The sequence below is a fragment of the Diaphorina citri genome, unplaced genomic scaffold, assembly GCF_000475195.1.
Source record: "Diaphorina citri unplaced genomic scaffold, Diaci psyllid genome assembly version 1.1 scaffold123, whole genome shotgun sequence".
NCBI lineage: Eukaryota > Metazoa > Arthropoda > Insecta > Hemiptera > Psyllidae > Diaphorina > Diaphorina citri.
In genome coordinates, this window is record NW_007377560.1 from 236,621 (window position 1) to 252,710 (window position 16,090).

General features: G+C 39.5%; 1 protein-coding gene across 1 annotated transcript; it reads left to right on the top strand.

Annotated features, from left to right (window-relative positions):
- The first annotated feature begins 1,255 nt into the window (after positions 1 to 1,255).
- On the top strand, positions 1,256 to 15,069 carry LOC103524862 (protein Wnt-5a-like). Its single transcript, XM_026820116.1, has 6 exons — positions 1,256 to 1,267; positions 2,431 to 2,553; positions 2,617 to 2,719; positions 7,564 to 7,731; positions 8,645 to 8,809; positions 14,777 to 15,069. The coding sequence occupies exons 1-6, from the start codon at positions 1,256 to 1,258 to the stop codon at positions 15,067 to 15,069; spliced, it is 864 nt and encodes a 287-aa protein (XP_026675917.1).
- The last annotated feature ends 1,021 nt before the right edge of the window (positions 15,070 to 16,090 follow it).

Consider the following 16,090-nt stretch of genomic DNA (forward strand, 5'->3'; position numbering starts at 1 on the left):
CTCCTCTGAGCCTTCAACCAGAGTTCTAAACCTGGTTTTTAAAAAGGTCCCTTGTTAGAAGTCGGACGCCGCGAGAGAATTACCCGAGAATAGAAACCGGACGAATCCGCAAGTCGATTTTACTGGAGGTCCGCTATCGCTCTGTCCTTAAGGCATTCGTTGGTCGTTAACAAGGTTGTTTGTTTAAAGCGGACGCCGTGGATAACCAAGTTAAACCAAACGAGGCTGAATCCGCCAAGTCGCGCGTTTTTCACCAAAAGTAAATTTTTCAGCGCCGCAGGCGATTTTTTTTTTTAGAAAAAAACCCATAATATCTAGTGTAAGTCTTCAAAGCGCAGGGCCCCCAAAAGCGCGGGGCCCGTGGCAGTCTGCCATTCTGCCTTATGGGTAATCCGGCCCTGATTCCAGGGGATTATAACAAGTGAACGAGTTACTCGTAGGTACATACCTAAGTAGATAATATATAGACAGATAGCTAGCTATCTACTTGTATCTACTAACAAAGTCTAGTACAACATTCTTATTTGAAGAACTTTTTTTCAAAAGTCATTTAACTGGTTAATGATGTGATACCGCCAAACATGGAGCATTCATGCCCAACGTTACCACAGAGAGTTATCAGTTAATCCAGAGTTTAAGAAATACTGGTTTGTGTAAATCCAATTTATGACGTACGTCAAAAGAAAACCCTTGACACTGTAATAATTTTCAGTGGTAAGATCGGCCATAAGTAATTCTGCCATGCTCGATCAAAAAATAATAATAATGAATAAATATATAACACAAAGAAATTGCATTTACATTTACTACCTAGTAGCATCAGTGGTGAACAGTAGGTAGGTAATACCTTGCTGATAGGGAGTGGAGATTTTTTCAGATTTTGGTAAATACTAAAAGTTACATGATATTCTAATTGGTTTGTTGGAAAATGTAAGTTTTCTTATTAAAAAAGAAAGAAAAAATCATTATTGTAGGTAGGTAGGTAGGTAGGTAGGTAGGTACCTAAAGTCCTAAACCAAAAATAGTCACCATCAGCCTACTTGCTATATTTATTTGGCGTATTGCATACTTACGAAATTCCTAGGCGCTCACATAAATTTAGATTTCAAGATCCATGATTTGTATGAATGCCTAGAAATTATTTGAGTATGCAATATGTCACAATCAAAATACTATACTGATTCCTGCATTTCCTGCACTATTTATAGCTAGTTGCATTATATGCAATGTTTGATACTTTCCTGGCCATAATAATATGAGTCCTGTAGTATGTAATGTAGTAATGTCCCTGGAGATTTCATAGCAATAATTTTCCAACTCATATTTCACTCCTAACATAATAACTAGATACCGTGTTGTTCAATATAGGTCACATGTAGAATACAGGGTGGGATATGACGCATATGAGTCATAAGATTTATAGAAATATAGATAGGGAGATTTTAAAATTCTCAAAGATTCTGTCTGTCTCTTCTCTCTCTCTCTCTCTCTCTCTCTCTCTCTCTCTCTCTCTCTCTCAAAAGATTGTCACTTCATGAGTTCAAGCTGTTCAAGTATTGTAGATATGAGTATAACCATTAACACCAATACCTACCTGTATCTGGGATGCAAATTTGTTTTTATAGGATGTTTGAAAACCCCAAGATACGACCCTGATCATAAAGTGATTATAGTCATAATAAATAAAGCCATCAGTAGCACCAAAATCTTCAGAAAATTGAACAGAAAAACCTGGTGATTAGTTTTTTTTGTGTTTAGATATTTGTTCTTTGTACATAGCCCGCGGCTTTTAGAGCCCGATTCCCATAATTCCAATAATTTATTTAGTATAGTTAGGGCCACACTCCAATCACAGTCAAAAATTGTTTTTTTTTTTTTTTGCTTTATTTAATGTGGCGGGATTCTCCAAAAGGAGCTCTTCCACCCAAACACAGGTTTTGTCGAGGATCTAAATGATTAGATACCCGACATTGATTTTATGTATTCCACTGCCATTGTTTTGAAAGCTGTTTGTTACTGATGGTGCTTATTTATACTGCTCCAAAAAGGCCTAAAGAGTCCCTTTATCCCAACAGTAGACTGCTACTACTATTATTGTGGTCAAATTCTCAAACAATGTTGAGCATAAAATTGCACACCATGGCTGGGACATTTTAAGCCACTACGCCCCTAAGGTAGGTGAAACAGGTAGTTCAATCGTCCCGATATCGAAGACAGAAGGAATACAGGATAGGAGAAAGCCAGCCGTTCCGAGAACAAACATTATCCCAGCAGGATAAGTTCCGCACCGAGGACCTAATCCGTTCAAAATAAAATCCGCCCCGGACGGGAATCAAACCCGCAACTTGCGCACAAGGCAGACGCGCTTCCCTCCAAGCTAACTATGCTGGCGAGGTTTAATTTAATTTAAACGTTTTGTTTGGGTTGCAGGCAGTTATTCGTGCTTCCAAGGTAACATGCAAGTGTCACGGGGTGTCAGGCTCTTGCAGTATGATCACTTGCTGGCAACAACTCACACCCTTCCGGGAAATAGAACTTCCTTACAAGACAGACGCGCTTTCCTCCAAGCTAACTAGGCCGGCGAGGTTTAATTTCGACTTTTGGTTGTGTTTGCAGGCTGTTATTCGTGCATCCAAGGTAACATGCAAGTGTCACGGGGTGTCAGGCTCTTGCAGTATGATCACTTGCTGGCAACAACTCACACCCTTCCGGGAAATAGGTACGTCCTTAGTTTTGTATTTATTTTGAACCTTAATTTGTGTCCAAACATAGTCGATCGGCCGTCACTCTCGGCTATGTCTGGACACACCTTTACACTGAGACAGACAAAAACACGTGTGTCAAAAGACCAATCGAGTGACCAGGTTCCGCCGGAACTCACTCTAATGATATAACAACACCCTAAATCAGGGGAAATGATCCAAGAATAAAGTTCTTCCACCCTAAAGTATCCTAAAGTTTGACATGGCACCCTCAGTTGAGTGGTCCGGTGCCAGACTTGCCTAACCCTCAGTTTCTTCAAATTGAGATAATGAGACCTAAAGTTGGGCCAAATTTTAAAACCCTGAAATGAAGTATTCTCAGAGTAAGAATAACATAGAGGGAGGGTTTGGGTCTTTTTACATATCAAGGTCGAAGGACAACAGTTCACGAACAGCTGACTAACCAAATTTGTTTAGTCACCTGACTTTACTCTTCTCTCATTGGTGGAAAATTATTGAAATCTTTGTTTACATTTTGCAGTCCCGGTCTGTATTTTCAATTTCCCCCGATTTCTATGAATTTTTAAAGTCAATAATGGATAAATAAGATAAGATACCCATCGAATTTACTTAGAAGTTGTTAAAAGTAAAAGTTTCTTAAAAAAGCAGAAATAATGTTTCAAAATTTCTGTAAAAGTCATCCTACCCAGGAAATTATTCATGGTCCGGCACTGGTACCAAATCAGCTGATATATAACCTTCGATTTGAAAAGTGTCTTTCGTTTTGGTCCCAAACCCTCCCTCTATGTTATTCTTACTCTGAGGAAGTATTCAAGCAACATAGTACTTATTTCATGTCATCAGACATTTGGAAACATAGTTGTCGATGCTGGGAACAGATCTTTTTTTGTACTTCCTCCTAATGGAGGTAGCTCGAAATTTTCAAATTTGTGGGTTAGGCAAGTCTGACACCGGACCACTCAGTTAACTAATTGAGAAGAAAAAAAAAAGCCCAGAGAGACACTGTGTTTCTGTACGTATATCTAAAAAAGAGCTGATCCTTCCAAGATCACATGGCACACAGGACTATGTTAAATTGAGACTATGGGACAGCATATTTCTGGACATGGTATTCACTTGACTGGAGTGGATTACGGACTGTCCCCTATCTAATAGACGTTAAAAAACAAGACTATAGATAAAAGGACAGACGAGTTGATATATTTCGACCACTACTACAGTCCGTAATCCACTCCAATCAAGTGAAGACCATGTCCAGAAATATGTATCATATTGTACTTGACCATTATCTCAAACTAAACACAACTATGGGACAGGTTTAAAAAACCTGTCTAGTTAGCCCGGCCCGATACCGATGAATGAAACGATGATATATGACAGGGGGAAATAAACACAAGCAGTGCCGGAGTCATGATCGCCTTCCCGGGTTCGATTTCCGCCCGGGGCGGATTTTATCCTGAACGGATAATGTTCGCTCTCGGAACGGCTGGCTTTCTCCTATCCTGTCTTCCTTCTCTCTTCGATTTCGGGACGATAAGAGCTTAGCAGTTACAGTTCTTTTTATCAGACCTCAAAGAAAAGAAACCTAGACTGCTTGAAGCTCACTAAAAACCTCACTAAAAAACGTACCTCACTAAAAACCTCACGTACCTCACTAAAAAACGAACCCTACGGATCTGATTTAAAGGCAAAAGTTATTTGCAAGTTATGTAAATACATACCGGTGCCAATAATGCACGGAGACGCGCGAAACCCATACGTGCAAGTAACTCCTCCCGCGACCGTGCAAGTCATATGGACAACCGTGCAAAGCCAGAAGCACAGTACAACTAAGTAACTCTCCTAACTGTGCAAGTCATACGGCCAACCGTGCAAGCCGTTTCCTTAACCGTGCAAGTCATAGAATACGGCCAATGTAATGTGCACGCCAGACGCACTCGTGGTATATAGGTAAATAAATAATCAAATGAATATTTGTTGAGTATAGGTAATAATCTGCCTTTTTAAAAGAAGAGGAGAGGGAGGAGGAGAAGAAAAAGGAGGTGGAGGTGGAGGAGAAGAGGAAAATAAGAAAAGGAGGAGGAGGAGAAGAAGAAGGAGGAGAAAAAGAAGGAGAGGAGGAGAAGAAAAACAAGCAAAAAGAAGAAGAAGAAGAAGATCAAAAAGTAATTTCAAAACAAGATCAAGAATTTCAAAGCACAAGATACTCTCAAATCATTTCTCAAACTAAATTGGCCTGAGAAACTTGAACCACCTGCACCAAACCAGCCTCGGACAAAATATACGTAACCATCCAAAGAGAGATGTACCAAAAAACTACCAAAACTAAACTAATAAGTAACGATAATAAATAAAAACATCAGCGAAGCGGAGAGCTACAAAAAGTGAAGGAGATTAAATCTGTACCAAAAAATGTGATACCTTCAAAATACAGATTAGTACCTAAACCAAAAAATGTGATACCTCCGAGAACAGCTTTGGTAAACCCAGAAGAAGTGATATACCCATAGCTCTTTGTGCCCATTACCCATATGTACATAAGGTTTTTATTTATGAGCTACCAAACAAATTGGACTTCTTGGTCAGAAGGGGGCCGTTGAAAGAAAACAAAAATGATTTTTAAAAGGTTTGATAAAGGGAACTGGTAAACCCAGAAGAAGTAATACCCATAGCTCTTTGTGCCCATTACCCATACATAGGTCTTTATTTATGAGCTACCAAACAAATTGGACTTCTTGGGCAGAAGGGGGCCGTTGAAAGAAAAAAAAAATGATTTTTAAAAGGTTTGATAAAGGGAACTGGTAAACCCAGAAGAAGTAATACCCATAGCTCTTTGTGCCCATTACCCATACATAGGTCTTTATTTATGAGCTACCAAACAAATTGGACTTCTTGGGCAGAAGGGGGCCGTTGAAAGAAAAAAAAAATGATTTTTAAAAGGTTTGAAAAAGGGAACTGAAACTGCTAAGGTCTTAGCGTCCCGAAATCGAAGATAGAAGAACAGGTTTCCAGAAAGCCAGCCGTTCCGAGAACGGACATTATCCCTTCAGGATAAAATCCGCCAAGGGTAGGAATCGATACAAGACCAAAACTTCATCAAAATCGGACAAGTCGTTCAAAAGTTATCTTGAACCAAACAAATTAAATGTAAAAGCATCCAATTTTAAATTCTGAAAGATCACTCCAATCGGTGAATTAAACAAGAGACAATCCCAATAAAAATACGTACATAATTTAATAAATTGGCAACCTCAAAAAAAAAGCCACCGAAGGAATTTTGCCTGTTCTGGCTCTGGTCCATCTAAAATTTGTGATTAACTTCTTCAATTTGGGTACATATTTTATTTTTAAATTCATTTTTTTCTATTACTACAGTATAGCGAGCTATGTATACTAGTAATGAAAGTATTCCAATCGGTCCAATTTTTTTTCCCCCTGAAATATTTGCGATTAACTTTTTTAATTTGGGTACCTATTAATTTTTTATTCTTTTTTATCATCATGTCGGGAGTTGATATCCTGGGTGGTCCCCCATCCAGACACGCGTCAGCCGCGACGACAGCTTAACAAAACTGGATTCGGACGGGACCCGAGAGAACCAAAACGGTACAAACTGGATTTTGGGCTTGGGACGGATGATCCAATGAGCAACTTGTTACTTGATGCGAAAAAAAAGGCCAAAGGTTACAAGACGAGAGAATGGTCTACCAGACTACCCTGCGTTTAATTTTAATTTATGCGGACCAATTTTTAATTCTGTTAACTAGTTGTTGCTGTTGTTGTGGCGGCTTCAGCTGTAGCCGAATGGTGATGATGATAATAATAATAATAATAACAGACTCTTGTGTGGAAGGCAACCACTAGGCGAGGTTAACGCTTTAGGCGTTTTCTACCACCTAACCCCGAGAGCTCCATTATTATGTGGTCAAATTCTCAAATTAATGAGGATAAAATTCCATACCTCAGCTGGGATCGAACCCACGCCCACCTGTTTACCAGGCGAGCATCTTGACCACTACGCTACCGAGGCAGGTGATGACAATATAAAGAAGAGATATCGGGGTGATGGTCTCAAGCCATGTTTAATTGGCTCGTCCTGAACCACAATCAACCACCGCTTTACCAGGCGAGCATCTTGACCACTACGCTACCGAGGCAGGTGATGAGTTGATGACAATATAAAGAAGAGATATCGGGGTGATGGTCTCAAGCCATGTTTAATTGGCTCGTCCTGAACCACAATCAACCACCGCATCGTGAGGACTTGTGCTTATTCTTTAAAAGCAGAGAGAACCCTTTGAAAAACTGCCAGAGGCTGGTTCGAGTTAGCTGTTCCACTGTTCTTCTCCCTGTTTATAGTCCCATAGCTAGACACTAGTCTACTCTCTGTTTAACGACCCCTAGCCAGACTATTCGCAAACTAGTAACAAACTATAAGAACTTTTGGTCCTTCGGGCGAGATTTTATTTTTATACATATTTGCCTGTACATATTTATAACTAGGTGTTGTGGTTCAGGAGATAGAGCGATCAGTGTGTGAATATGAAATGTGAAATGTGAATGAGTGAATGGATAAACTAGTAACAAACTATAAGAACTTTTGGCTTTTGGTCCTTCGGGCCAGATTTTATTTTTATACATATTTGCCTGTAAGTACATATTTATAATAGATTTTCGCAAAATCCTTTCTTATTGCACACCTTGACCATAAAAGGAATATTCCTACCAAATTTCAGCTTTCTAGGTCTTGTGGTTCTAGAGATAGAGCGATCAGTGTGTGAACTATGAACTGTGATGGATCTCGTTCTTATAATATAAGATTATTTCCCTTTTTTTTCAGGTGAATTCCTACGCGATAAGTACGATTCAGCCACCGAGGTGCGCATCAGTAAACGCGGCAAGCTCCAGGTGAAAAATCCCCGATTCTCCCGGCCCACAGTCAACGATCTGGTTTACATTGATGAGTCGCCCAACTACTGTGTGCGAAATCCGAGCCTCGGCTCGTTGGGTAAGATTTAAATCCAATCAAAGTCATGAATTGCGGGTTCGATTCCCGCCCGGGGCGGATTTTATCCTGATGGGATAATGTTCGTTCTCGGAACGGCTGGCTTTCTCCTATCCTGTCTTCCTTCTCTCTTCGATTTCGGGACGATAAGACCATAGCAGTTAAAGTTCCCTCTGTCAAACCTCGGTTTCGGGACGATAAGACCATAGCAGTTACAGTTCCCTCTGTCAAACCTCTTAAAAATAATAAAAAAAAACATGAATTCTTTGTGGTAAAGGAGAGAGCTTCTTCACAACTTTTGTGGGCATCACAACATAACCATTTTCCTCCTTTACTATTCATTTTCATCTACTCGCATCATCAATCTTTTTACACTGGCGATAAAGCCACTGATAGCTACTCGATTAAAGTAGCTACAATAATCACCATCAACCCAGCCCTCACTCAGAATAGGTAGGTATGCAATAGAAAAAAAAACGCCTTGCAACAAAAAACGAGACATATGCAACATGGTAAACACTCAAAATAACTTTCAGTCCACCACGTGTGACGTTATTATGTACACGAACTTTGGCTGAAAGCCCAATATGAAATTGAAATTTAATAAGAACTTAATGAGAGCCGTTATTGCTTCTTTTTTTACTTTCCTTATCCTGTAGGAAGGAAAGTGCCTATAAATTAGGACAAAATTTTTGATGGTCAGTTTTTAGTGCCAAAACACGTTTTGAGGTCTGTGTATGTGTGTCTGTCTGTAAACAAAATAACTCAAGAACGGTAGGCTAGAGACTTGAAATTTGGTATGTAGGCCACAAATGTGACAAGGATTAAATGGCTTTCGATTATAATAAGTTAATTAGCTAATCATTGATCAAGCAAATTAAAAGTAATTATTATTTTTTTTCATCCATCGTTCCAGGAACGCAGGGCCGGGAATGCAACCGCACGTCCCGGGGGCTCGACTCCTGCCACCTTCTGTGTTGCGGACGCGGCTACAACACGGCCAAGGTGACGCGCACGTTCCGATGTCGCTGCAAGTTCCACTGGTGTTGTCACGTGCAGTGTCAACAATGCACGGAGATTGGTATCATTATATATATTTCGTAGCATGACCCTTATCAAATATTAAACACCATAAAGACGAATTTGCTCACAATGTTTTGAGATCGTTCAGACCTATGGGGACTTCTTAAGGCCAGCCACACACTATCAGGTCTACCTGATCAGGTCCGCCTGTCAGGTCTACCTGATAGTGTGTGGCTGGCCTAAGTATGAAACATCTGCTACAATGATCTTTACGGGTCTGTGTTGTAGCATACCCATCAGCCCATCACTGTAGTGTGTCCGGATTTTGGCGTGCCGCACTACCGTGTCTCCCAGGCATCACAGTAACACACCCTTGGTGTTTGACGTCATAGGAGGTGCCATTCTATTCTAGATTCTACCTATAGATTCTATTTCTACCTACCTATCAAGTGTGTCCAAATCTTGGCGTGCCGCACTACCGTGTCTCCTAGGCATCACAGTAACACACCCTTGGTGTTTGACGTCACAGGAGGTGCCATTCTATTCTAGATTCTACCTATAGATTCTATATACCTACCTATTTCTATTTTTCTACTTGTATGGCTTCCACTGATGTTTACGTTGTGCAAGATATTTCAATATCCTCTATCTCTTCAGACTCTACAGTACACTTCCACTTGATGTTTCAACTAATATATCCCCATACACCTCTAAGTCCTCTACCAGTTGAGGCCGCAATATCCTGCTATCACCTACATCCTCTATCTAGTTCTAGTATCTAACTACCTACCCTCTAAAAACACAAGTTACCCTATTAAGACCTTGGTTAGGGTGCGTTTATCAATCGTTGGGTAAAAGTCCTGTATAATAGCTACACAGTGGTTGGTGTACCTCATTACATTACATTGAAATGGGGGTCTTTTCTGATGAAATTCCTGTGTGCGGAGTCCAGTATGTAGGACTATTGCACCCTAGTGTACCTCAAGGACTATAGTGTACTTCAACTTCGGTTGATCTTGCATTTCTCAGGCTATTAACCCAGCCTAGTTGGCTTGGTTAGTAGGGTGTCTGTCTTGTAAGCGCCGGGTCGGGTGTTCAATTCGAGCCCTGGGTGGATTTTATGCTGAGGTTCGTTCGCGGAATTCATCCTTACAGATAACATTCACTCTCGGAACGGCTGACTTTATCCTATCCTATCGTTCCCATCGATTTCGGGACGATAAGACCTTAGCAGTTGCAGTTCCCTCTATTAAACACATTGAAAAAAAGTTATTGCAGACATATTACCTACCTCGGTGGTGTAGCACCTACCTCGGTGGTGTAGTACCTACCTCGGTGGTGTAGTGGTCAAGGCGCTCGCCTGGTAAACAGGAGGGCCTGGGTTCAATCCCAGCCGAGGTATGGAATTTTATGTAGGACACTGTTTTATTCCTTTGTTAAATATTACATAGGTATTGATGGCACTTGCATTGCATTTTCAGAAATAAAACTTAATCAGTTAGAATTAAGTATATACTTAAGTATTAAAAACCTTGTGTGTTTTGCTTTCTCTTCTGTTCTCCCCTCACCCAATAGGTATTTGTTTTACCTAGGTACCTCCATCCAACAATTCAACATCAAGTGAAATGTCTGTCTGGGGGACTTTAAACAGGGAGCATACCAGTCTGAAATTGCCCTTGCGAAAGAAAGAGCAAAGATTGAGTGTGAAGGACATCCAGTCATCCAATCGTAAAACTTTTGTAGCCCAAAGTAATCACCCCAAGGCTGTTTGAGAAGCTGACCAAAAAAAAAAAAAAAATGCAAAACCCTTTACGTCTAAACTACGTAAACAGCAAATAAAAATAATCCAAGACAATTCACTAGGTCAAACTAAAAAATCCTAAAATCACCAACAATAAAGCAAACTGACCAAACACCATTAAAAAATTTGCAATAATTAAAACCACAGATTTGATGCTATTGTTTAAAATTCCACAACACGATTCGAGGATTAGCTCCGCAAATAAAAATGCATTACCACCTTCTCGTTGTCTTGAACTATAAAAATCTAATAATAAACTGAAAAAAAAAAAAATAATAATAATAAAAATAAAAATGAAAAAATAATAATAAAAAAAAAATAGAAAAAAATTCAAGTCAAACAAAAAGAGTAATAGAAAAAAGTAGAAAAAAAAACTAGTGCAAACAAAAATAAATAATAATAGTAAACAGAGAAATAGTAAACAAATCACGAAACAAATAGGACGGACCGAACGATAAAACAGTAAACGCCACCAACCAGCAGTATCGGAGTATCGCGGTAACTTGGGTACTTCGGACCTAAAAAAAAAAAAAATTAAGAATAAATAAATAAAAATCGAGAATAAAAAAAATATAAAAAAAAGTTTGCCACTTTGCCCAAGCAAGTGTAAGGCATTCACTAGAGAGGAAAATAAAATAATAAAAAAAAATATAAGGCAAAAAAAAAAAAAAAAAAAAAAAAAAAAACTTCGTAGACGTATAATAAGCTACAAAAAAAAAAAAAAAAAAAAAAAAAAAAAAAAAAAAAAAATCCAAGCAAAAATCGAAAGTAAAACCGAATATCGTTCAGGAAAGAAGTGGAATATAGCGGTGCCTCAGTATGTGGACTTATACAGGGTGATACCAGGCGGAATAACTTGAAAAATTGTATAATTTTCACGCTCACAGATTCACACGGTATTTTTACTTTAGGACTTGCTCTTTGCAGTCGAATCTTTTGGCCTAGGTTTGCGAAGAAGGAATTGGATTTTTAAAGGTTTATCGGAACACAGTCGACCGGCCGTCGATCGACCAGGTGAATCTGTGTTGTCGAAGCACCGTGGACGATTCAGGCGACATCGATTGATGGCCGGTCGATTTTGTGTGGACACACCCTAAAAAATTTTCCAAACTTTTTTTTTACAATTTTGATGAAAATTGAAATATGAGATCCTCTTATTAGAAGAAAATGTTTGAAGATTTTATTTATTTTATTTTATCTGCGCCGTCACACCAAAAAGAGGAGTTGACCAAGTGTTGCTGAATTAATGAGAAAAATCGAAATTAAAAAGGGAGGAAATGGGTTCCAGTAAAAGGGAAACCCGAAATCGACCATCCTAAGTGCACTTTGAAATGGGCCACCCTGTATTTTCGAATGCATCTATGGCTTCCACAGTGAGGAAGGTGTAGTTCGGGTCAATTCGGAACCTCCTATCTCGCCAGTATTATGTAGCACTTCGGCAGACATCGGCGAATTTGCCTGTACCCATTCATGTTTGACTGAGAGGCACGAATTTCAATGTCCATATACAAAATCTCTGACCGGAATAGAGCGAGAGGGAGGGAGAGAGAGAGAGAAGAGAGAGAGAGAGAGGGAGAGAGAGAGATTCGATTTTGAAGTAGGTACATATTATAACTTTATTGACATCCATTAAAATACATAGGTACATACATGCAATAAAAGCACCTCCAAAGTTAAATTAATTTTATTAAATTTATAGGTGAGCTCCTCTCCTCTGGGACCGAGAGAGAGAGGGAGGGAGAGAGAGAGAGAGAGAGAGAGGAGTTGTTTTTTTTTTTTTTTTTTTTTTTTTTTTAATCGCTTTCTTTTAAGTTACTGGAGGAGCTCTTTTACCCAACCAATAATATATTTTTCTTTCACTCTGAACCTTTAAGATATATCACCAGGGAGGTCTTGAATTTGGTTTCTCACCCTTAAAATACATTAGACTGCGGGCTCCCCTATAAACCTAGAACCAGTTGAAAAACTCTACAGGCTTGTGGTCATCACACAGGTCTAGCACATAGGAAGACCGGGTTCGATCCCCGGCAAAATTGAAACTTTCCCCACTCCTGGTTCAATAGCGGGTTCTCTCAAGGTACTGTCACGTCACGTGAGCTCAGGTGAGCTCATGGCGAGTCAGAAAGATGTAGTTCAAAGTTTTCCCATAATATTGTAGGTAATCTCGTTATTGATAGCCACTCTGCCCTCACGTCACGTGAGCTCACGTGACGTGATAGCAGTGTGCTTCTACCTTCAACCTCTCACTACGTTGTGGTTAGCTCTTATCGTCTTATCAGGATAACATTATAAAAATTTCATCTCAAATATTTGCACTCACTCTCTCCCCGATTCTCTGCCTCTCTCTCTCTCTCTCTCTCTCTCTCTCTCTCTCTCTCTCTCTCTCAATCACTGTTTTTGTCTCTCTTCATCTCTGTATGATTAGGTATCTCTTTCTCGCTCTCTCTGCCTCTCTTTCTACCACGTTCTCTCTGTCTCTGTCTGATTATCTCTTTCTCTCTCTCTCTCTCTCAATCACTGCTTTTGTCTCTCTTCATCTCTGTTTGATTAGTTATCTCTCTCTCTCTCTCTCTCTCTCTCTCTCTCTCTCTCTCTCTCTCTCTCTCTCTCTCTCTCTCTCTCTCTCTCTCTGCAAGTATGCAAATTTGTCCCTAAATACCTACAAGATCATCAGAATCTACATGCTCCAGAATCCTAAACCTTATCATTGGATTTCTTCTAAATCCTCGTGAGTGCTCCTTTGTACACTACTAAAATTCTACCAATCTACCTTGCCTTGAACTCTATAAAGGTTATCTTAGCTGTCCAGCACACGTCTAAAGTCCTGAGCAATGAGTAGCATGAGTTTTGGACATTCCTTCTACCCGATAACGGCAATGTATGAGAAATTCCATTACCTGCCTTACTACCTACATCAACCCTTCCTTACCTGAAGTCATTCGCGTCTTACTCCCTTCAATGTTGTGTGAAACACTGTTAGTTAAAAAAAAAAAGACGTCTCAACAACACAAATCAACATAATGATTCGACCTGCACGGTTATTGTCCTTCAATTCTGCTGTTTTTGTCCCTCCACAGTATGATTCAAGACACCCACAGCTGCCTATCAATCACCATGCGGCTTTCGTCAGGATACACACGCTGATTGCTGATCTCTTCTCCCTTTGGTGTGCTGATCTATTGTGTTCCACTTAAAAAAAAAAAAAAAAAAAAAAAAAAAAAAAAAAAAAAAACCCACCAAAAAAAAAAAAAAAGGTATTAAAAAAAATTCGATTTTTACGTAAAAATTTGTGTCGAATCTAAATCTGAGATCAAAACTCCAAAAAAGGACATCCGAAAAAGACTTCTTAGACCACTATATATCTTTTTTTTTCTAAGAAGTTTGATAGAGGGAACTGTAACTGCTAGGGTCTTATCGTCTCGAAAATGAAGAGAGAAGAAAGACAGGATAGGAGAAAGCCTGCCTTTCCGAGAACGAACATTATCTCTTCAGAATAAAATCCGCCCCGGGCGGGAATCGAACCCGCGACCTAGCACTTACAAGGCAGACAAGCTACCAACTAAGCTAACTAGGCTGGCATCTGAAATCAATGTGACGAGAAAAGCACCTAGTCTAAGCGTATGCAAGAACAAGGGAGGATTCCCGGTTGTTGTTTTGACGCGTTAACACGTCCAATTTTTCGTGGTGTGTTTTTCAATTTTTTTGGTGGAAAAAGTGCATAGTTTATTATAAATTTTTGCATAGTGTCTCCTTATAGTGACCTGGTTGGTTCGTGAGTACGAAATTGCATTAAAATGCAGTAGATCATAGACTTTTTATCGTTTTTCAGTTTTGCATTTCAGTTCTCTTCCGTATACATCCTAAAGTACTTGTACAACTTCTTGCTTCACAGACAAATAATAGTAAAGTGCAATGGTGAATTATCTGACAAGTTCATACTCCAGAACGGGATCCCACAAGGCTCATCATTATCTCCATTGCTTTTCATCGTTTTTATGAACGACATCTTTGACGTAATCAAGCCGCCACTGAAGCGCACATTGTTTATTGATGATCTTCTCATTATTGGTCGATCTAAGGACTTAGACTTATTGCTGCAGCGCTTCCAACTTACCTTGGACGAAATCCACAAGTGGTCCGACTGCAACGGAACCATTTTTTCAACTGACCCAGGGAAATCGGTCTGTATAGATTTCAATAGGCTTCGTAAGACCCGCTCACCAGTCCTTTTGTACAACGGATCTCAACTGAAATTTGTCACCAGTACTAAATTCCTTGGCCTGATGTGGGATGATAAAATGAATTGGTCACAACACATTCAACTCATTAAAAACAGAGCCTTAAACTCCCTGAATGCTCTGAAGATGGTCAGCTGTAAAAAATGGGGCGTTCGTCGTAGTGTCCTGCTTCGATTCTATAAGTCCTTCACGTTGCCCATCTTGGACTACGGATGTTTCATCTATGGTTCTGCGAAAGATCATGTGCTGAACAAACTTAATACAGTGCATCACCAATAGTGGTAAAATAAAAAGAAAAGTACAAAAAACGCATTTAAAAACAACTCTTACCTTAGCAAAACGCTAACAAAAAAAGCACTTTCTTAACAAACTGACGTAATTCTATCTAGTCTGGCTCATGTCTCTCAGACGACCGAGGCATCTAAGCTGTAATGTTGTGAAAAAGATAGAGGAGGGTGAGGAGATCCTAGTGCATAGATTTGATCACGTGTAAACCACGCAGATTTCTTATTATTAAAGAAATACGAGTAGGGTGTCCACGATTACAACAGGTGTCGGCGATTGGGGGTTTTACCCTATTTCGGTATTAAAAAAAATTCGATTTTTACGTAAAAATTTGTGTCGAATCTAAATCTGAGATCAAAACTCCAAAAAAGGACATCCGAAAAAGACTTCTTAGACCACTATATATCTTTTTTTTTCTAAGAAGTTTGATAGAGGGAACTGTAACTGCTAGGGTCTTATCGTCTCGAAAATGAAGAGAGAAGAAAGACAGGATAGGAGAAAGCCTGCCTTTCCGAGAACGAACATTATCTCTTCAGAATAAAATCCGCCCCGGGCGGGAATCGAACCCGCGACCTAGCACTTACAAGGCAGACAAGCTACCAACTAAGCTAACTAGGCTGGCATCTGAAATCAATGTGACGAGAAAAGCACCTAGTCTAAGCGTATGCAAGAACAAGGGAGGATTCCCGGTTGTTGTTTTGACGCGTTAACACGTCCAATTTTTCGTGGTGTGTTTTTCAATTTTTTTGGTGGAAAAAGTGCATAGTTTATTATAAATTTTTGCATAGTGTCTCCTTATAGTGACCTGTTTGGTTCGTGAGTACGAAATTGCATTAAAATGCAGTAGATCATAGACTTTTTATCGTTTTCCAGTTTTGCATTTCAGTTCTCTTCCGTTTTTCGAGTGGTTACCATGGCAACACTTTTGTTATCTTCTCAGTAGACATTTTTCTCCAGTGTTCATAATTTTTTGTTTATCCTTTTTACCCTGGTTGCTAGTAGCTACTACCTACAG

Bases quoted from the DNA above. Each gene is read 5' to 3' on its own strand.
- LOC103524862 (XM_026820116.1), top strand. The intron at 2,554-2,616 runs GCGCTTTCCTCC...TTGTGTTTGCAG, and splicing joins AACTTCCTTACAAGACAGAC to GCTGTTATTCGTGCATCCAA. The intron at 8,810-14,776 runs GTATCATTATAT...CCCGCTCACCAG, and splicing joins TCAACAATGCACGGAGATTG to TCCTTTTGTACAACGGATCT.